The 23,713-nt window shown below is 37.8% G+C and overlaps 1 protein-coding gene across 4 annotated transcripts in view; it reads right to left on the bottom strand.

Moving 5' to 3' along the window:
• ZNF451 (zinc finger protein 451) overlaps nucleotides 1-20,356 on the bottom strand; it is a 73,062-nt gene extending 52,706 nt beyond the window's left edge. For 2 of the 4 annotated variants that reach the window (XM_087817459.1, XM_087817461.1), the window contains exons 1-3: nucleotides 20,266-20,356; nucleotides 19,703-19,786; nucleotides 13,210-13,290 (exon numbers count right to left, since the gene is read on the bottom strand). In XM_087817459.1, coding sequence (XP_087673585.1) covers nucleotides 13,210-13,290; nucleotides 19,703-19,786; nucleotides 20,266-20,286 — 186 coding nt within the window. In that variant the 5' untranslated portion in view covers nucleotides 20,287-20,356. Of the gene's footprint in view, nucleotides 1-5,768; nucleotides 11,755-13,209; nucleotides 13,291-19,702; nucleotides 19,787-20,265 lie in introns of those variants that run through there. The other 2 variants (XM_087817462.1, XM_087817460.1) reach the window with 2 other exon arrangements.
• Between the last annotated feature and the right edge of the window lie 3,357 nt (nucleotides 20,357-23,713).

The following is a 23,713-nucleotide window of genomic DNA, read 5'->3' as shown; positions in this document are numbered from 1 at the left end:
TATCCCTTTCACACCATCCCTAATGTCAAAATATCGTAAGTCAAATCATCTTAACTCAGGGACCATCTATATATGTCATCTGCAAATAGTGACGGTTTTACTTCTTCCTTTCTGATCTCCAATTGGATTGCCTTTTCTTTCTCTGGCCTAACTGCCCTGGCTAGGATTTCTAATACTATGTTGAATAAAGTGGCAAGAATGGGCATCCTTGTCTTGTTCCCAGAGGAAAAGCTTTCAACTTTTTACTGTTAATTATGTTAACTGGGAGTTTGTCATGTATGGCTTTAATTATGTTGAGGTACATTCCCTCTACATGCACTTTGCTTGGGTTTTCACCATAAATGGATCTTGAATTTTGTCAAAAGCTTTTTCTGTTTCTATTGTGATGACCATATGATTTTACCCTTCATTTTGTCTACGTGGTGTTCATATGGATTGATTTCCAAATGTTGAGCCATCCTTGAATCCCTAGAATAAATCCCACTTGATCATGTTGTATGATCCTTTCAATCTATTGTAGAATTTGGTTTGGTAATATTTGGTAAGAATTTCTGCATCCAAATTTTCTCAAATATTAAATACAGGCAAATCTTTCACTTTACTTTTCACTCATCTGCTCACCCAAAAGTTGAGCCTCCAAGTCAGTTGTTACTGCCATTAACTAACTAAATCAGTTTTCCAGAAATACTTGCCAAGATCAAGTTAAAGGAAATAAAAGTAGCAATTCTGCTTTTGTGAAGCAATTTCTAGAAACTCAGTACTGAAAAGAGGGGCTTCACACGAGAAATGATCATTTTATAACAACTTGTGGCAGTGGATCACTTTGTGGCTTTTTTATGATAGGCAAATGATTTATATTTTAAAATCATTATTATTAATCTCTAAAAAGCACTTTAGTTCTTGAGTAACAAAAATGATAAAATTAAGCATTTTCTACATTACTTTTTAATGAAAATATGAATATACTCATTGGACCACTCTGTGAAATAGACCATGCACAGGGTGATATACTCTGTGAGAAAGCACTCTGTAAAAATAGTTATTATCCGAAGAAGTGATGACAACAACCCAGTTCCCTATCTGACTCACCAAGGCACTTTTTGGCTACTAAAAAAGCCAGTAACAAAAAAAGATGAAATTAGTAGGAGGAAGGGGGAAGTGAAGAAAAGGGAGAGGGAATATAGATAGAACAATACAGGCAGGGGGTTATTTACTGTTGTTCGCTCTGAGTGCCAGCTGGCACTGATTAGACAGAGGGGCACCAACTGGAGGATGATTATTCCCTCCTACCTCTTTATCTTCTATGTAAGGGATCCCAAGTTCAAAGAAGCTCAAAGGAGCAACCAAATGCAAAAGTTGCACAAATTAACTTTGCAAATTGTACTATATCCACCTGACTAGTGCACTTAGTTTGAACAGAGTTCCTGAAAATGTACTACTTCATACAAAGTCAAATTTCAAAGCCCGATTATTGCCCATCCTAAAGCTTTGGTCCACAGGTTGGTCTTAAGTTTACACCCCAAGAAGTGCTGTTTACCAGAAGTTTCTTCTGTCCAACTTATAACTCAAGTCATGTTCCAAATAACATTTTGAAAAGCAACAATTTTCCTCAAGAACTTTATATTCAAATATAGATAGAGCAGAAGAAATAGACACAGCAAAGCAGTACAATATTTATTTACCATCTCCAGCAGCAAAGCTTTGGAACCAGGAAACCACCCTTTTGTACAAAGCCATCTCCTTCCCACCACAAATGGTTTCTGTTTACAAAGTACACAGAACATCTGCTTTATATGAACAAATTTTAAAACATACAGACATACCCCATTCTGTAAAGTAATTTAGTCGGTTAAGAAGGCTAGTACCACTGAGCCTGTTAAATAAGATACTTCCTGTATTGTCTTTTGGGTAAACTGCCAATACTTATATGTATAAAAATCCCCTCCTATAAAGAATGACTTTGATTCTCCTTCAGTATAGGACAAAAAATAAGTAAATGTAACATTGGAACTTAAAAATACCTCAGAATATAAAGCAAGTCAAAGAGGAGTTACAACATTTTTATCCTGAGTGCCACTGGTCCACCTCTGGCACGGCGAGAAAAAAGGGTGAATTAAGCAGAGAGAAGTCAAAGTGGCAACAACAGCAAGAAACTCAAACCAGAGAAAAAACAAATAGGAAGTTGACAAAATGTGCTTTGGGTGCTGCTGGAGATAACACTAGCACAAAGTTCACAGGTCCTTCCTTCAATAAAATACCTCCTAACTCCAATGAAGCAACATTTTTAGAGACATCTTCATTTTCCCCAAGTCCACCTACAAATGATCTGTGAGCCAACACACAGGGAAAGTACCCACATTTCTAGCTACTCTGAGGACACACTGCCAACAGGCAATCTTGAAGTCTGCAACTATACACTACTAACGAGACGTCATGTTCCACTTCAGTGGCATCATCCTGTTCATCTTCAGTTATTTTCTGCCAGTGCCTCAGTTCCATTTCAATGCTTGAGCTGTCCCTAGGGCTACAGGTGCACTGACTAAGAGCTCTCCTTTGGCTCAGTTCACGAAGAAAAAGAATTGCTCTAAATGTCTATAGTGGACTATGGTACAAACGAACCTCTAGACAATTTCTATAACCTTGTAAGTAAAGGTTACACAAACAGTACACTTTGAATAGGTAGGAAGCAATATGTTCTCATGGGTAATGTGTCCTCTGTCTTCAGTTTAATATCCAGTTCTGGCCTCATAAAGGCCGTTTCTTACAAATCTGAAACCAGAAACAAAATGGTCCCATACCCTTGCACATACTGATTCCTTCACCCCATTGCCTGGCTCCTGTTTCTCCACTAGTCCAACTAACTCTTCTCTGATCATGTTCCAAACCTCAGCTCAAGAATTTAGTAAAAGGCTTCCTTGACCCCTCTAGATGGACCTCTTTTGTCCCAACTTCATCACAGGCATTCCTCTAAACAGGATAATTACATTGTATTGGTATTCCTTTCTCTTAATATACTCTCTTAACTCCCAGTATCCCCAGACCTTCCTCAGTACCTGCCTGCACATGGCAAGTATTGAAAAAGATGTTTGACAAATGAAAAGATAATTGTTTCTAACACTGACACAAAATGACAAAATACCAACCATCAAAAATTGTATACACATACCTACATATCCTAGCTGTTCATTCTACATTCTTTTATTTTCTCTTGTTTATTAACATTTCTTAGCTTGCACTTGAGAAGAGAGACTACTTTAAATGTCTTTCAATGACTTAGTCCATTGCTGGGCTTGCAACAAAAAAACTCAGCCTTAAAAACTGTTAACAAGGGGAACATGATCTGATGACACAAAACTATTACATGCTATTAAATACATCTTAAAATGTATCTGTATTTATATCGGATACCATCCCACAGTTACAAGAAATCTACAAATATAGATAGAAACAGCAGAACTACTAAAGAAAGAACATCTACATTGGGCTTTCGAGTTTTCAAAGTACTTCTGGACATTGCCTTATTTGAGAGTAGGAAAACGGAGGCTCAGAAAATAAGTGACATGCTAATACTCAGATTAAGGCGTTTGGAATTCAAATACCACATGCTTTGCATCACTCCACCTTCCTTTCATTACGCCAATATCCTCAAGTTGCCAGTAAAAAAAATGTTTAAGTGTATATCTCAAACAAAATGGGTGTAACAAACAAAAAAGGTAGAATGAAGAAAAAAAACAAGCAATAAGAACCATGATTAAAACAATCAGTGTTGAAATAAATGGAATGCAAATAAGCAACATATGAAAGAGAAGCCAATGATTATACATCAAGAATAATCTTAGTCCAGCTCAGTAAAACCTCAACGGGAGAGGTTTAGGGTTAGGGTTCTTGATCTGACAAGCAAAATAACCAGGAATTAGTTAATATAAGACATCAAGTACTAAGGAATGAGAGTACAGACATAGAAAGCTTAGTATATATCAAAGATTAGTATTTGTCAAAAATTAGTAGGTAAAATGGAAGACAAAGATTAGTGTATCTCAAATTAGCTTATCAGAGGTAAGACGTGAAACACACACGGCAGCGGCCTAGAGCGATGTGCACTTGAGACTGTGAGGGACGAGAATCTATATTCAAAGCTCAGTTCCACCACTTGAGCAGGTGGCTTATTGGCAAATTTCATTTCCTCATCTGCAAAATAAGGATACATTTCTACTTCAAGAGTACCTTGCAACTAGCACAGAGCCTAGCAAATAGAAGTTCTATAAATGAGGTTTCTCTCCTCTCTAGGCAGGAAGAGGACAACCAGACCCAAGGCTATCAAGGCGCTTCCAAGATCTGTCAAAATATATTTTTGTCAAAAGTAAAACAGGCGCTATTACAAGCTATTAAACAAAGACCAACATGCATGCAACTCTGTGCTAAGATTCTAAATGAGACTAATTACAAAATAACTATATTTTAACCGAGACAGAAAGAAATGGGCTACACACCTAACAGTAGGAAGCTTAGTGTAAATAAACATGTATAAAAAAATAAAACTGAAAATTTGAAACTGGTGATTCAAAAGATGTTTTTCCCCATCATTTACATCATTGTTGCTTCACTAATTAAAAGCAGTACAGATAAAGGGACTAAAAACCTACTAGTTAGTTTAGAACATTACTACATTATAATTCAAGGTAGCGTGAAACACAGCCATCATAGAAAAAATAGGAGTTAACAAGAGGTCTAACTGTAGCCCTTAAAATGGAATGCTGTGATAGAACCATTCTTATGGGTCATAGGAAAAAACCAGAAAGCATATGATAGCTCCTGGGGAAAAAATAGCAGATGAAAATTAGTCTTATAAAAGGACAACTAACAAAACTCATAACACTTGGAGTATTTAAGGTCAAAGGAGAATTTTTAAAATTATTACCAGATATAAAGCATTTACTTCACCACTACCAAGGAACATACTCAGGAATATCTGAAAACTCAATACAACTTGAGAGAGCTCCAAAGTCCTAAAAGTACAGACAACCTGAGAATTCTTGTTGAATTCTTAACAAGGCATCAGATAATAGACCATTTGAAATTGATCTCAACAAAAGCAGTAAAGCCCTTAAGACCTAGAGAAAACTGGCTAACTTTAAGATACAGTACATCTCAGAGCTGTACTATAAATTCATGGTGAAGGGCCTAAAATCTTTATACAGAGAAAAGATGCAACTGACCATAAACTATATGTAATAATACATTTGTGTGAAGAACATGTAGAAATGAGAAAATATTACTAACATTAAAGAAAGCATGAAAAACTGATGGTTGACTAGCTAAGGAATAGTTTAAGAGACTGGACTGGCTACTATTTTTTTTTTTAAAGACATTATCAGAGAAAACTAGAAAACCTCTTACAATAATGCTGAAGGCATTGTATTTAAATACACAAATACAAAGCCACACCAAAATCCTGGCTAGTTTATATGGGTAGAATGAAAAATATAATCTACATCAAAGAGATTAAGGGAAGATCAGCCATCCTTCTAGAAAGAGGTGTCACATAAAGAGGAAGAAAAGATCAATACAAAGAACGAACTGATATGCTAACATCAATAGGACATGGTTGGACTGTGATTACTTCCAAATACAGCCAACTGGAAGCAAACATAATTTCCAGTAATAAGATACCTCAATGGTATCAAACACTACTATAAAAAAGTTCTCATTATATAAAGTCAAGTAAATAAAAGACAAAGTAGTACAAAAAATATCATCCCACTAGTCAATAAGAGAAAAAAGATTTAATAAAACAATATTCTCATCATTCACCGAGGAAGGGAAATTCCATAAAAGGATATTTTAATGGCTTACAAGAGTTGTTCTAGCTGAAAAAAATAACTAAAAGATTTGCACTCAATATAGTGATCATCATCAGTTTACTTCCACCTGTATATTTAAGTGAAAAATGAAGAATTGATTGGTCTGTGCATCCACTAATGAAAATCTATATAGAATGGATCTGGTCAACCAAATGACATACATAAAATGTACAGCAATTTATTGGAGTAGCAGTTAACATTAAGTAAAAAATTGTAAATTTCAAAAGATGAGGGAACCTAAACAGTGCAAGTCACAGGCAAAATATGCCTCACTTTTTTTTAAAAAAAAGTTTTCAGTTATTGCAATCTTTAAAATTCTTTCTACAAAGATCTAATCCATAATTTCTAACCCTCATTAGAATCCCAATTAATTACATCCTCAAGAATACTGAATGTGGCATTTAACTCTGTTCATCCATGTCATTTAACTCTGTATCCAATTTTATAGCTAGAAGGGATTCTGGACTGTGTCTATTCCAACCTCCTTGCTTACAGTAACTGAGAGGTTATCCTGGATGTATTGGGACTATAAGGACATTATTAATCAGATCACTCAGTACAGTATTAATGTAATATACTATATAGTATCCAAGAAGCTGAAAGAGTTTATGCTCCCCTCAAATGCAATTTTGAGGGCTAAGTAAATAATGAAATTATACTGATAAAGAAGCTGCCACACAATTTTTAAGTTTAAATGCAATTACAATGATAGGGAAGCGGTCACAGTCTTAAAAAAAAATAGAAAGATAAAGTGTCAGCAAATGTACTGCTTTTTCCTCATGTCCTTGTTTCTTTTTACCAAGTAAGCACATACACTTATCAAATATAAGTTGTGTTACCATGGCTAGATAGGAGACAAACGACTCAGTGAGAAAGCCTACAATCCACAGATAGAAAACAAAGCTGCCTTAATGCCCCCAAAATTGAGCCAATCACTATTAACTAAAATGTACTGCTGTGAAGTTATTAAATAAAGGAGGGACATACTCTACAACCTTCTGAAATGGATCAACAGTGTTATAAAGAAAACAAACTAACATTCAGAAGGAGAGTACATTTAGATAGTGCAATTAATTGTACAAATGAATAAACGGCAAGATTAAAAATAACTGTACAAAATTCACATATCACCAGCAACAATACGCAAGACATCAAAATGTTAACTTTTAAACAATAGCGTGAAATTTAAAAAGGCACTTCATATAACAATTAATGGAAACAGTATTTCTCTGTACACAGTAACTATAAGAAATCATAATGTGACCACATACATTTTATGTCTAGTCAAGAAATAACATTTTAAAGACGCATTCCTTTTGAGAACACCAAATGATTAAATTTGCAATTATTTCAAGGTCTCCTAGAAAACCTAAAAGTATTTAAATGTAAGAGGTTGGCCTAATGAAGAATTCTGTTACAGGCTCTGCACATTGCAGGCACAATATGAAAACTTATCATCTGACCAATTATGAGTTCCATACGTTATTGGGGTTGTCTCCTTAGACCAAGTCCTCATTTTCAGTTTTATAACACCATCATCATTCAAGTATGCCAGAGAAAGATTTTAAAAATAATAAAAACCAAACAGGTTAAGGATGTTTCTTCTGTAGTCAAGAAACTAATCTATAGCTAAAAACTGTCCCAACTCTATAGCATTTTGTCCCTACCCCCACTCAAAAGTTAAATCCCTTCAGAAGTTACCTCCTTGATCATCAATTCAATAACTTCTCAATACCTTTTCACTTTCAGGTAAATCCTATGGAGACGCTCGGGCATATCAATTAGAGAGTGATAAAGCAATGTTTTCAGCTTTATTACTGAGCAACATAATACAAGAGGAAAAGAATAGCAATGCTGTTTTAGAAATATTTAAGAAAGAAGGAGCTATACACAACAATGCAAATATAGTTAACACTACTAGCGAACTGTACACTTAAATGGTTAAGGTGGTAAATTTTATGTTGTCTTCTTTTAACCACAATTAAAAAATTGAAAAATTACAGAGGAGCATGTTAAGCAGAAGTGCCAAAGCAGTTTCAGAGAATCGTATCTTCAAGCATCATTTATTTTGGTTTGGTTTCTGGAAAATAAGAGTACCTCAAAAACGATTAAGTTTGTGAACCAGTATTTAATTCAGGGAAGGAAAGGAGAGAAATGGAAAAGTGGGAACAGTCTAAAGTAGTCTTAGCTAATTTGGAACACCTATGTGCAGTCATATAGAACAGTTCCAAGGTCTCTCTCTCTCCAGTGACTAGTCCCTTCACAGAAGAAACTATAGTCCCATGTCAATGGCACATGAACTATAAAAATATTTATATGATTTCTTAGGCCCCTGTTTCTTTACAGGCAGTTAATCAATGCTCTTCTAGAGTTCAATTTGGAAGACAGTTACTACAGCACTGGCACGGACCTAAATAAGTAGAAGTAAAACTTTGTGGAAATTCAAAAAAATAAAGGTATATGTTAACTGTAGATATGACTTGACCAAATTTGCAAGATGATCTCCTCTATCAAGACGGTAGTTTAAGCTTAATCTACAAATAGGACCAATACAGTACCCTCAGAGTATCTAAGAAAATAACTTCTTCCAAGTAGGGATATTTGCCTCTTCAACCTCTATAGCACAGATATGGTGCTGAATATGGTTATGATGGGGAGGAAGAATGAGATTTCAATAAACTATTTAAAAAGTGGGGCACCAGGGAAACTGTCAATCACCACTGTGCAAGAACGATGGCAAGAAGAAACACATGAATCCTAAATCGGTGTTATAATCCACTAACAGTAGACCCAAATACTTTGATCAAGCAGATAAAAAAATGGAGATGTTTGACAAACAAGTTACAGAATTTTAAGTCCGTCAATAAAAAAAAAACTAGTTTGGCTGACAAGCAAGTACTACATCATGTATTCAGATCCCTCAAACTTGACAATTTTCTCCATTTCTGAAGTCGTGCTGCGAAGACAAGGATCTAAGGGCTGGTATACAGTACAGCCACTGCCTTGAGATTAAAAAGATACTGTGGGACATATCACTGAGGTATCTGCTGCTAGATCCAGGATGGTGGAGAACTATTAATTAAACCAAAGTAAGTCGTCTCTCATGGTAAAAGTCTGACTAGATTAAGGGACCAATAAACCAAGAACATGTCACTGAAGTCTTGATTTCAGATTTTTAAGAAATCAATGGATATCACCATTTAAATCGATATCCAGAAACAGAACTGTGTGAGATGTTCCCTTTACTACATCCACAGTTATACTCTAAATCTTACGGATTTCTCAATAACATCAACTGAGGGCATCCGTCTTTATTACAGTAAGAGGACTGGATTGTCAGGCATGTTTGGAATTCTTGCTCTTTTAAGAGTTCAGATTTGCATGCCTGGATGGTGTAACAACATCCTTTATTTCCAGGGCACTAATGTACATATCTCTTTTGTATTTAAAGTGTGATGAATTTGTCAAGTTCAAAAAGTTTACTGTTTAGAAGGTGGGTTTAAGAAGGTCATCTTGGTGAAAGGTCCAGATTATCCTGAGAGAACACCATTACTGATTCTCCCAGCTTGTTGATATGAGTTTGATAGGTCGAAGGCTTATGAGTGATAACAACAAAGAATTCTCTCATATATAACTTGGAGTGGTGATGGTATGATAGCAATCAGTCTTGATGAAAATAGTTACTGTGAAATTTCTAAAGAAATTACAGGCAGGAAAGTCTTTTTCCAGCTGGTGCCCACAGTAGACCTGTGACATCTAGTTATGCCACTGGAAGCAAACTGGATTTGGCAAAATTTGATTTGAATTCCAGTTCTTGATATACAGCTTCATGGTTGATTTTGAAGTCTCACAGAGCTTCAGTAGTATGGACTCAGTGAGTTGATCATCCTGATATAAAGAGATAACAGATTTGTCATTTTGTGAAGATCGGACAAGCAAAACCTGAACAAGGAAGCACTGATGACATAAAAATGAAGGATTTGCCTCCATGTTAAAGAGATCTAGTAAGTAGTAGGTTATTTCCAGACCCACAATCTGCTAGTCCTCAGTTTACCAGCAAGATTTTCGTAAGGAACAAATCTTTATATTTTTCTTTAATCAGAAGAGGATTCAGATTCCTGAGTACCTTCCTCTCTGCTTACTTTGAACCAGAAACAATGGGTAAATCTTTGTCCAACCCTACTTAGATGAAAAGTCTCCACTGCTCACTTGGACAATAAAGCACAATTTGCTTTATTATATACGTCATTCCAACAGTCTAGAATTCAAATGACAGCTGTGGAAATTCCAGACATGCATTCAGTTTTGGAGATGACCTCCTACCTGTAGATCCTGGTTAAGTCAGGAAGAGCAAGTAAAATACTTAGGATGTCGGATGGCTATACTGCTGGACATCAACAGGCTATTAATTCTTATACCCATGACGTTCTGGAGATTCTCCCTTTTTTCTATATCTATAGGGGTGGTTTCGGGGTTTGTACCAATCCCCTTTGGAGTAGCCTCTATTGTGATAATGTGCTTTCTGATCATGACTATAAAAGTATCGATGTTGGTTATAGTACTTGTTGTGGTCTTTATAGTCATTTTCCTTTATACTGTTTTCTTCTGCAACAACAGCATTCACATCTTGTCCAAAGAGGGAAGTGCCATCAAAGGGCAAGTGTGAGATCTTCTCCTGGGTTTTCTTAGTAAGAGATGTAAGTCGGAGCCAGGCTTGCCTTCTGTAGTCTACTGCCATTGCCATAACTCTGACTACAGAGTCCATTATGTCCCTAGTAGTACAAAGCTGCCAAAGACCTGCATCCATACCATCAGATATTATACATCTTGCTTTTCCACGATCAAACTCTGGGTCATGGACCAGATCCTCCATGTCTTCCCAGAGTTTACGCTGATACTGAGTCATATAGGCCATGTAGCTAGCAGCTCGGGCTGCAATGGAAGCAGCATGGTAGAATCTACAACCCATGACCTCCATTTCTTTTGAGGTAGAATCTAGAGGAGATGTTGCGCTTCCTCTTTTGCTATGCTCTAATGCTTCTACAATGGGGCCCTCAGCTGGAGGATTTGGTTGAAAAGGAGAGGTATCCTTGGCCACAGGATATACCCTGTGTCCCATGAAAGAAGAAGGATGGCAATCAGCAGGGTCTTTAAAAACCTCAGTGGTGGCAATTCTCAGAAGAGGATGCAATGGAGGAACCAAACGTTTTTTAGAGGTCACATAATCAGGTTTCCCATCACACGATTCTGCTTCAGATTGCAATGTTACTCTCTTTATAACACCTCTCTGTTCCATTCTCTTCAAAAGACCTGTGAAACTAGTCTGACTGGGGTCAGCTGGCTGCCCTTTGTCATCAGCTGAGGGGGATTTGCAGTCTGCTTCTTCTTCAACTGTGGATAAATTGTCTTCCTTGGAGGTGATGTCCCAAGGAACTGAGGAGTTCTCACTTGGCCTAGAATGATGAAATCTGAAACAACTCCTGGACTGCAGATCACGTATCACTCGGGACATCTCAGCCACTTGTGTCTGGAGATAGAGGATGGCATCCTGTCCATGCTGTGAAGCTGAAGACTCTGGAGGTAAATCCTCCTTGACCTGTGAAGAGGCCAAAGATTCTTGGGGGATCAGAAGTGGAGATGAAGGCAGATTCTGATAATTTTGTGATGGTTTAAGTGTCTCTGTCTCAGGGATCTTAAAATCTGAATTATTTTGATCATTTTTCTGGTTCTCCAATGGGTTCTCAACAGAAGAAGGTTGAGAAACTATCCTTTGTGGACTGCTGGTGCAACTCCCAGAGGAGCTGCTGTCTCCAATGGGAAGAGGAACACTGCAGCTAGAGCACATTTCTGGGCGATGATTCTCAGAGGATGGCACCTTAGACTCAGGCATTCTCTGGGTTATCCACATGAACAAGAAAACCAAGGAAGAAAAAAAAATGCTTTTAATATGTTAACTTTCAAGTGCAGAGATGCATGTCCAGTAAGTAGAATTCAATTTTAAAAAATTATTATAATTAATAATGATGCAATCCACTATAGGTCAGCAAGAGGATCACAAAAATCAAATCCACAAGCTTCACTTTCCCAAAGACCCAATACCAGTTAATGGCATTAATCTGGCACTCTGTCTCTGAAAAAAGGGAGTATAAACAAGCCCAGTACAAGTGCTGCCATCCTAGCCTGCTGCTGGCTGGTCCCATGCTAGGACAAGAAGAGGTGGTAAGACCATCGGTGGTAACAATTCAACATATTTAAATCAACAAGGAGTTAATAATTGCAGAGAGAACTCAGGGAAAGTTCCACTGAGAACAAAAAGTTTTTTCTAAAAGTCCTCCATTGTAGAATCACTTTTAAGCCCCTTTAAAAATTCTCTCATTCGCTCTCCATGAATAACAAAACTTTCCAGGTGCATAGTCCTACTTTATGGTTTGTAGTTTTCAAAGAGCTTACATATATTTTTGTTACCTCATTTCATCCTCACAACAACCCTGTGAGGTAGGTGCTATTCTTATTTGATATGAAACTAAGGCTAAAAGGCTACTTAATTTATGCAAAGTCACAGAATTAATAAGGAGTAAAGCTGAGACTAAAACCTAGGTATTTTGATTCCAAGTCCAAGTCTCAAGCCCCTATTATCAGAGAGCAGAAGGTTCTGGCATCCTTGAACAAGAGCCGGGAGTTCTGTAATGCATCAAGAAAATAGCCCATTACTAGCAATTTGGGCTACAACAAATGAAAGACCAGATTGCTACAAAGGGCTAGGCTAGTTTGGTTCTCAAAGTAAGGCAAGTAATAGTTTAAGGGTCAAACCTACAACCAAAAAAATCACAGGTAAGAGAGAAAACTCCAAATATGGGGGATAGAGGAGGGTAAAAGATATGACGACTAAAGTAATATGACACTTATAACCCTTCCCTACTTGCCATTTTCTAAAGGATCTTCACATATCCTTTTTTCCAAGATAAAACAAATTTTCTGTGGCCACATGGTTCTGGATGAAAAAGGTCCAGTTCTACAGGGAGCTGAAGAGATACAGGAAAGGAGAAGGACACAAAGAGCCAAAAAGCTTGCAGTTCTCATTCCATTTCCCTTTCATCAGATTCACCCCCAGGGCTTAGCACTTTCCTGTGTCATGTCATCCTTTCACATCCTCACTGACAGCAGAGGAACAAAGCTGAAAGTAGGAGATATTCTAGGCAAAGGAATCCTTGGACTACCTATATGGACATTCTAAAAGAGATGGGCCATTCTCTACTAAACACAGTCATCCATGATTTGGTAACTCTCTTTAGAGAATACCTCTTAAATGACAGAAGCAAGAAATGCAAATCAAATATAATGTACTTACATCACTATGAGAGGTGCTGGGTTCTTCATCATCACTGCTGACCAGATCGATGTATTCAAGAACAGGTCTTAATGGTCCTTCCTAAGAAAGAATTGAGCAAATTAACACGTCATGAACAGTTATTCAAACTAAACTAAACTAACATTTAAAACAATCATGCTTGTTGAGACAGACAAGAACTCCTCTGAAGAGAAAGCCTATGGCTAGCAGAAAATAATCAGAATGCAGAGAAAAATATTCAGAGCATGTATGTGAATAAGAAATGATTATGAGACCTAGAAGGAAGAGCCTAAACCCCAGTAACAGTATTAGGACTATGTCAATTCCTTGGGGAAAGGATTATTAATACAGAAATAGGCTATGAGGACACAGATATTATGATTCAATGCTTTTCAAATGGGATGGGTACCAATGATTTGTTAGATATCCAAGTTCAATCACAGAGTTCTCTCACCAACAGCTTGGCTTTATCTCCCACTTCTACAGAGTCAAACATTAAAACTGATTCTTCCCCATCCTCTTTCTAGCCATACTGACTCTGTCATGAACCAGGCCTTGAGGCTCAAAGGCCTCGATTTTATTCCACAGGCAAAAGAGGATCAATAAATATTAAGATGGGAGTAACATTATGAGCACTGTGCTTTAAGAAGATTAATCAAACAAAGAAGTATAAAGAGTGGGGAAAGCAGAATAATTAACCAGTCCAGACACATAATAATGCAGAACTAAAATAGTGGTGATGGAAAGAGTAGTGTTGTGGTGCATATACAAGAAAATACATGGGTATAATGGGGGAGGGGGATTGGCAATACAAAACAAAACCCCAACAGTAACCAGAAGTCAAAGTGGTCCCGAAGGTTTCAAGCTTGGGTAACCAGAAGGATACTAATGCCATTAATATAAATCTGGAATACAGAAACACAAAGCTGATATTCTTTTGCATATAATGATGTGATATGCCCGCAGTACGCAGAGGTATTTGGCAAGGAGCTGGAAATGCAGGCCTGTAATCTGGATGTATAAAGATAACTAAGAGTAGAGATTTGGGAGTAGCTTTTCTAAAAGAGTAGTAACTGCAGCTTTAAATGGAAACTATGATGTAGTCAAGGAAGAAAGCAAAAAGGAGAAAGAGGAGATTAAAGGAGGCATTTGAGGAAATGCGAGAATTTTAGGATTCAGGAAGAAAGCTATGTAGGTAATCAGAGACTGGGAAAAGAATCAAGAGTGCATAAACTCAAAGAAGCGAAAGATAGAGTAAACCTCAATGAAAAGTTATCAATGCTAAATGTGGCCAAAAACCAAAACAAAACAAAAATGCCACTGAATTTGGCAACAAGAATTTAAAATGCCTTTGAGAGAGCAAGTGTCAAGTAGTGAGCACAGAAGCCATTTTCTAAAAATTAAGTAGAAAGTAAGGCAGTAAAGGACGTGAGTAGAGAGTATTCTTTAGAAAAAAAAAAAATCTAGTATGTTGAGAACAAGAGAAAGGAACATAGGAGGAGAATATGGCTGAGGGAAAGATTTCTTAGGATAGAGAAAGTTGACTGTTGGCAAGCCAAAGTGATCAATTTGGTGGAAAAACTAACATAAAAAGACCTTAGAGTCTGGAGACAGAAGCTAAGATCTAGTTAAAGATCATCTTCCTGAAAGAAGCATCCAATCTCAAAGACAGCTTGTTTCTCCCTGCTACAACCTCTCTGCAAGCAGATAATTGCTATCCTTGCAGGCAGTGATCCAGCCACTAAGATAAAACCAGAGAGCAAAACTTCTGGGCAGGAATCATGTAATAAAGTAATTGGTATTTTTGCCTAAGCTTATAAAAATGGAAGTTTAAAAAAGAGGAAAAGAGGGACAGATATTCTCCAATTTATGGTCAACAGAGATGCATCGCCTACTTTAAGACTAAAACCTACCACTGGTATTAAGAATCTTATCAAAATTAGATGTTTAATCTAAGAAGGAAGTAGAGGAGATAAAAATAGCTTCTACTGTTCATATAATTACCTGAGTGTGCACTCTTCAAGAAATGTGCACTAGAAAATTTTATTACATGCCCACAGAAATAGCACACCAAGAAAGTCCCAATGTTACCAGAAATACAGAGGTAGGGACAGAACTTCCATGAACAGATAGCAAAGAAATAAAGGAGAGGAAAGAAAGTAGCAGGGCACAAAGCAAAAAGTAGAATGGGCAGGAAAAAACAGAATAAGGAAAATGGTCACAAATAGGATTAAAAAGTAAATCTAGAAATAGTAGAAGGGGCAGGAGTAAAAACAGAAGAGAGAAGACTACCAGAAATTTACTATTAGAGTGAACCACTGGACTGATATGCACAACTAAACAACAGCAACCTCATATAATTCACACTAATTAAGAATAAAACAAGTCAGGATAAAAAATCCAAAAGTGAGAAGCAGGAGTCATTTATACTACTTATTCATTCACTCTGCAAATAATTACGGAATTCTAAGTGACAGAATGGTAGAAGAAGATAGCAAGTGTCTGAGCCCTCCAAAAAGGCTGAGTGGGAAAATAAGAGAAGTATCCCATGTAGAAAAACTTCCACCACAATGAGAGAATCAAAACATTTTAGTACTCCATTTATTTTCCTATTAATCAATAACATTTGTCATTTTGCCCTGTACAGGGATTGTGCTAATCTTTTCACGCACATGATTTTATTTAATCCCCACAATTACCTGACAAGGTGAGATACTGAATTATTACTATTATCCCATTTAACAAAAGAGAAAACTAAGTGAGATACACCTGGTTGTCTAAACACATAACTGGCTACACATGCAATTCTAAGGCAGTTTAAAATATACATGCTATTTTTAAATCCACTTATTACCTAAATTTCTGAGATTTAACATACTTTTCAATAAGAGAAAAAGGACTACCTGCTATTATCCCCAACTCTGAATAACTCATAACACTGACCAAAATGTTAACTCCCCCAAAGTAGTAATGTTTATAATACAAAGACCAAGAAGAAATAATTTCTGATAATATTTATGACTGCTTATGTCCTTAACAAGTATAAATGCATCTAGTCCTCCATTTACAAGGTACTTAATTTGAATTTGCTCCATTCATCAACTAGTAAACCATCCTTCTCATCTCCTTTGAACCAATAACAAAATCAAAGGATTCTACTTCCAAGGCCACGCAATTCAGGGGCAGGAGCAAAGGCAGAAGCAAAAAAGATTAGGAACACAGATGAATTAATATTCTAAGTTAAAAAAAATTTTTTTAAACAAAGGTTTCATTCCTGGTATTAGAAAACTGATTCTCATACAAAATCAAAACACCAATTGCCTATTAACTAGAAAGTGATGTCAATACACTAAGATACGGTATACCAAAAAATAAAAAAAAAAGTTTACCTCAGTCTAAAATGAATATGGATTTAACCACAGATGCAAAAATCTAATCTAAAACCCTAAATAATTCATGTTTTTTTCCCCCCCCATACAGAGACATTAGGGACAGAGTTTACTTCTGCAGTCCTGCCCAACTCAAAAATTTCAAATGATTCACAACTGCCTACTGTAAGTTCAAATTTAGTCCACAATTCAAGATCTATACTACCTGGCCCATCCTTTCCTTTCCCACTTGAAAAAAATCTTTTCTTCTAGAACTACACAAAATCCTGCTTTCCCAATTTGATGCCTTTCCTTAATTCTCAATATGACCTTTTAAACACATACAAATACTAAATGCTACCTATGAAAACAGAAGGGTTTTTTGGGTTTTTTTTGTGTGATAGCACCATGTAAAGAACTTTCTACTAGAACTGTTTACACAGTTCTCATCTCCTATTTCATCTCCCACACTGAAATACTGATATTTAAGGATAGGGTGTATTTTCAATTAATATTTGTAGCTCTAAGGCACTTAATTCATGACTTTGCATATTATGAGCACCTACATCATTTTTATTAAGCTAATTATAGTCCTAAGACACCCAGACAAAAGCTTCCTAATTTTTTTGCCTCTGACCTATTCTAGTGCAGGTAAAATATTACCACTTGGCCTGTGTGCTCAAGTTATTTATGAAATGATAACCTCGATTTCTTTCACTATTTTCACATATTCAATGATTCCACATTAAACCAATAATCTTGGTTGAAACCTAAATCTCATCTGCTGTGCTGTTCTCAAGTTTATGATAGGTTGCCTTAGCAGTTCTTATACCTTTGTATCTAGAGTAGCACTGTGAAAAATCATGTCATCAGCTCCTAGGCTAAAGAGTTTTCTGGGAGTATATTAAAATACCCAGTTTCAAAGAAAGACATAAAGATGGCTGAATAATGAGCCACATTACTAAACTGAAAAGGAAATGAAAGAAAAAGACCTAAATGAAAAGGTTTTGTTATGGTAACATTGTTTCTTGACTTGAGCCCTGTTTACACAGGTGTATTGGCTTTGCAGAAGTCAATGGTACACTTATGAATTGTGTTCTACGTTTATTTCAATAAAATATAAACGAAAGAGGTCATTTTGGACTTCCACATCTGTATTTTTCCTTTCCTTCAGCATGCTGTTTAGTTTTGGACTCTGAATTTTGCAAACCACAGAGAGACTGATGTGCTATCATGTAGATCAAAAATGAGAAAATTAAATTAATTAACAGCAAACTAAGAAATCCAAACCAGAGTAAATCAAGAAATGACATCATAATGCTCTTTTTGTATCTGGATTAATCTTAAGCAGGGAATTGTTTGTTATCTTTACTGGATAAACATTACCTGGAGGAAACTACTATAAAATTGGGTCACAGAAAGAAGTAGAAGATTCCGTTTGTAAATGTATTTTAAAATAGAATTAAGGTATCATTGTCATTTAAGTGTTATCACTAAAAAGGTAGAGGGAATATTTTTAATAGGTTTCTTCTAGTACTGTAATTACACTTGATACATTTAATTCATTTCTCCATTTAGAATTACCAAACCTTTGAACCTGTATTTGAAAACTGAGATAAATATAAGATGTTGTATCACACTGGATACACAAAACAGTGATTGTATATTTTTTATTCTAGATGAAAGATATAAGAGATTCTCTACATTTAAAATAAAACCTAAAGAGTTTTTAAAACTTCAATTTAATTCAAGTTTATATTAGTCACAAGCTACAATTCTTCATTCCAGAGTAACCAAAAAAATATTTTTCAAATCTTATTTTAATAGATTCCATCTGTGACTTTCAAAGTAAGCCTGTAGCTCACAAAAAATTGTGTGTCATTCTTACTTACATTTGCATAAAATATCAAGATAAATACTCTCCATCTACAAATATATCAATACTCAGGAAGAACGAAATATTAGTCCTAAAGAGCCCTGGAATCCTTTTACCAAATATACTTCAGTCCCTAGTGACTGGGGGCAGGATACAATCCTTCTAACCTCCCCACCACCCAAAACCTTAAAAGTTAAAAATGAAAAAGAGTACCATATACACTAGCACTGGAGAAAAAGCCACAAAACGATCTCATGGAAGATGCTTACACAAACCCATTAGAACACAATACAACAATGGATCACCACAATGGTCCTAATGTTGTGATATCATAGGATATTGTGTAATAACCAGTTTTACAAAGTTGCCCCCAAACCAACACAAATACACATCAGACAGACACTCAAAGACACCTTTACTAGCAAACCTCAACTATAGAACTCAAAGAGTACTTTAGAGTAGAGGTATTCTCCAAGCACAGCCCTTGTCAAAACAGTTTGGGGTGAAAATCATCCCACATTTATCATACCCACTTTCCCCCTAAACCAATGCTTTAAAAAGTGTGATTTGGAGATTTGTCTGTTCTTTAATTTTTCCAAAATGAAGATTCCTAAGCCCCACCTTCAAATTCTGATTCAATAGGTCCAGAGTGAGGCCCAGGAATCTACACTTACTAATGCTTGAAAACTGTCTCAAAGGGAATAAAAACAGAAAATACAGCAAGTTCCTGGTGATGCAGGGATCCTCATTATGAACATCACTTGTTGTACTATGCTGTAACATCATGACGTCAGACACTGGTGAGACCTTCAAGCTACCTGCCTCCAATGTTATGAAGCTACATAATACTCGGGTCTTGAGTTCTTACAACCCTCCTTTGTTTTCTACCTCCTTTCTCAGCATTAGCTGTCCCTTCTCCCTCACCTGTGTGTGATCTCTCAGAAGATAACTTTTGCACCATTTCAACATACAGTCTTAAGAGACCAGACTTTGCACAGATTGAGCATAAAATGGCTCTACATGAAGGCCATTTAAGTGTACAACATGTACCTTGGCTAGTAGTCTTTGTGATGGCCACTGTGGTTGCTCAGTTTCCTAACCCTATGCCATGCTCCACACTGTCTCGTCCTCATCAGAGACGTGCGTACATATTTGTTGGACGATGAATGAACAGGTGAGGTGTAGTCACATAATCGCTTACCACGCAGTCTTGGACTCTGGGAAAAACCCGAATATCGTTGCTACTTACACTAACAAACTGAATGTCATCTTCATTCTCATCCGTGGTGGACTCAGATGCCTCAGGCCCAGCTGGAGGGACAGATTCTATTATCTACAAAAATAAGCCAAAACACGCTTATCTATACGGCCGCGTACTTGCAGAGAGCGATTTCCCCCAAAGGAACGAAAAAGGAAGAGCTTTAAAAGAAATCTAACGGCACATTGCCACGCAAACCCGACTAAGAACAGAACTCGATGGAGTCGGATTATGCCTCTGCATACGTGGAGCCGCAGGGACCAGGCGGCCAAACCCAGTTACGGGCCCCTCCGGATTCCCCCATCTGCACAGGAAGGAGAGAGGCAGGCTCGCTACCGAAGAGCAAGCCCGTCGGCCGAGCTGCAGCAACAACAAGGAGCGCCGGGGCCGGGGGCGGCCGGGCGGCCATTGTTGCTGCTGGTTCCTGGCTCAGACCTGCACGGCCCCTGCCGCCGGGCTCGGCCGAGGCGCTGAGAGATCGCCCCGCGGCCGCGGAAGAGCACCAGGCCTCACACCCAACAAAACACAAAACCCTTCGCGACTCGCCTACTCACCTCCGACCCTGGGTCTCCCATTTCTCCGACCGCCTAACTGACAGCAGCACCGCTCCTGCTGTCCCTGCGGCCGCCGCTGCCGTCCTCGCAGCCGCCACCGCCACCGCCACCGCCACGACCTCCCTTCCCGCCCAGCTCCGCTTTGCGCCGCCGTGACCCGCCCCTGCGTGAGCGCCGACGCCGCCGACGCCGCCAACGCCGCCGGCGGAAAGAGGTGCAAAACCGCTTGAGAAGGAGGAGCGGCCGGCTCTGGCCCGCTATCCTCCGGAGCCTGGCTCCCACAGTCCCGGCTTTCCTGCTCCGCGCCGCGAAGGACGCTGGGAACTGTAGTTCTACTCGCACCCGGGGACGCCCGAGCTTCGGTGGAAAAGATGAGAAAAAGGACCCCAAGGCACAGCGCCTGCGTTTCGCCCCGGTGACGTCACAGCAGTGGCACGGGGCGGTGGGTGGGCTGGGTTGTGCTGAACAGGGGGCTGAGGAAGGTTTCGAGTCGGATTTTGTCTGGTTGTGGAAGTGGAGCTCGCTTTAAAGGCGGTGATGGGTACTAATTTCTCAGTTTTTGCTTTTTTGCGGAGGACCAGGAATGGGGAGCTGTGGTTGAAGTCTAAGATCAGAAAGCTGATGTGGTCTGCGTCCCTCAGCTCCTCCCCAGCTTCTGCATGTAAGACAACCTGGGAAGAAAATTGAGGACTGGAGCTCCAGCCCCCAGGTTAGCTTGAAGAAGACTGGCAAAGCTAGAGAGCCCCGGGCCCAACAAGCCAGGAAGCCCAGGCCTAGCTAACTGGATCACCAAACCCTAGACCCACGGTAGAAAAATACACTTTTAAGAGATGCTCTCGACTATTACCTTGGTAAAATAAAATAGTTGACCTTTTTACAATGTTCACACTCAAAAAGCAGTCTATAAAATAGTTCACTCGTAGTCAACTGTGTTTTTAGCTTTTTCTCAGATAATGCCTTACCAAAAAAGGCCTTTTATACACACAGTTGTCAAAGGTTTTGAAAAGAACTCAGGTTGGAAAATTCTTTTAAGTCTTAGATTCCTGTTTCTGCCTGTATATATACAAACCTACCATCTGACCAAACTTCCCTATGCTTGTAGTAATTACTGCTTAATATTTGCTGTTTTCTGCATTTCCTCTTAAATGCTTTATGGTTTCAGTTGCTTTTCTACCTAGTCAGCTTGAAAAATTTAGAGCCAAATTGAGAATGAGAAACCTGCCTTTTGTGTTCCTCAAAAGCTGTATGTAAATATCGAAAACTTTTAAATGTCTAGGTAAAACTTGTATTTAAGTTTCTCCTAAAGTGCTGGTGAAGTCAGTGGAACATTGACTTTAACTGGTTGCAGGTAGGAGGAGTTCAGTGGTAAAACTCTTGGAAAACAAACCTTATGTGGCTAGAGCGCCAAAATACTCATAATCATTCCATTCAGTTGTTGCAAGGATTTATTCTGAGGACGTAATTTAATCTGTAGGAAAGGTTTTATGCAAAATATTTATCACAAGTTTGTTTGTAATAGCAAAGATTATAAAACATCTAAATGTCTGATTGGGGAATGGAATGGTTCAATTTTGGCATGCACTGTACCAACATAACACTATAGTGTTTCTACCATCATTGAAAATATTTCGGAAAACTTTCTAAAAGCACATTTCTCAAAAATGCAAGACATATATACAGTGGTACCTTGGTTTTCTGCTGTAATCTGTCCCAGAACACTGTTCGAGTTCTGAAACATTCGAAAACCGAAGGATCCACAGCCAACAGCTAGGCCTCAGGATCTTGCCCTCAGTGGAAACCATGTGACATGTTCGACTTCCGAGGCGTGTTGGAAAACCGAAGCACACACATCCCGGTTTACAGCATTCGTAAACTGAAATGTTCATCAACGGAGACATTCGAAAACCAACGTACCACTGTAATATTATCACAACCATGTCAAACCACCAAGTAAACCATGCCTGAAATAGGAAGCCTATTTATATATTAATACTTTTCTCTGGGTAGCTGGACTATGAGTTTATAAGAAAATCATTTGAAACACACTAACAGATTTATCAGACATGCCTGTAGTTCCCACAAAGCCAGGTTTATTTAGATTGGTGTAACAAAGGAGAACAAACCATAGGCAAATCGGGAGTCTCTCAATCCTAGGAAATTTAGATGAGATTGGGCTGGATGATTTTAAGGCCAGTCTGTGAAGTAGGGGACTGATTAGACTTGGAAGAAGCAGGAGACTTAACTATGGGGAAATTTTCTTTGTGTGACTAAGGAAATGTTTTTTGTTTTACTTGGGATACAGATCCATTATTTTGCTTTGTGAGTAAAGATCTTGAAGAGAGCCCATCATTGGGTTTGATAACCACTCTAATTTAATTCTCTTAGATTTGTCCTAAGCAACAGCATAATAGATTTCCAGATCTACATCAGTGACAATACATTGATATTCACCCTTCAACTCATTATGTAACAAAGAAGTAATGGCTTCAACTTCAGTCTTGTTTTCATCAGTTTTCTATGAACTTTCTTGCTGTTCTTGTTAAATGATTACTTGTAGAACCATCTGTCTGAACATTGGCAGCACAGCAGCGTTTAAAATTCTGGAGACCTGGTTCTTGCTAAAGGAATGCTACCAAGAGGCAAATTAAATGCATCAATAGGGCTCAAACCCTCTTTAAAATCATTATCCAAAATTCATAAATCTCAAAAAAAGGGGGGGGGGGAGTATAGCTAGCATAAGTCTGTAACTTATTTAAGGATCATTCAACTTGGGCAAAAGAGTTCATGTATACACACCACCAAATATTATTATATTTCAGTAAAAGCACAAGTACTTCCAGTGCAATTCTAATATTAAGAACCATACTTGGTTTGGATTAAATGCTCTGGTTTTAAAACCTGGCAACTGAAATGATCTCTTTAACATTTCTGATAAAGTAATAAATAGATTTATAGGCATTTATTCCAAAACAAGAATATTCTGGGAAGAAGATGGCTTTTATGGAATCCATTGTCATCAGCATTTTCTGGGAGTTACAGGATCAGAACAAAGATCATTTGGTTCTGTAAGAGTATAAAAGAGTAGCCCAGAGGTCTGTAGTGCAATTTCTTTGTTCTTTTCAGTCCCGGAATCCTGTACAAGCGTTTTGCATAAGGAAAATAAACCTGTTGGAGCACAGGACAAAAAGAGGGTGGTTTACTTCTGTGGTTGGTTTGTAAATACAAGCCACTTTTCTCACTTGAGTGTGCTGTATTGATTACTTCTTTAGATATGGACATTCTTCCTTCGAGCAATGTATGTGCCCTTATGAGTAAACTGAAAACAGCAGTTTTTGGTGCTATTATTACACATTTTGAGTAATTTGCAAAATTTCCTACCACCTTTCTAGAAATATTTGGAGGATCATCATTCACTATATTTGCATTATAGTAATTCTATTCATACATG

The sequence above is a fragment of the Miniopterus natalensis genome, chromosome 5 (genome assembly GCF_054644295.1).
Source record: "Miniopterus natalensis isolate mMinNat1 chromosome 5, mMinNat1.hap1, whole genome shotgun sequence".
Lineage (NCBI taxonomy): Eukaryota > Metazoa > Chordata > Mammalia > Chiroptera > Miniopteridae > Miniopterus > Miniopterus natalensis.
This window is presented reverse-complemented; position numbering and strand designations above follow the sequence as displayed.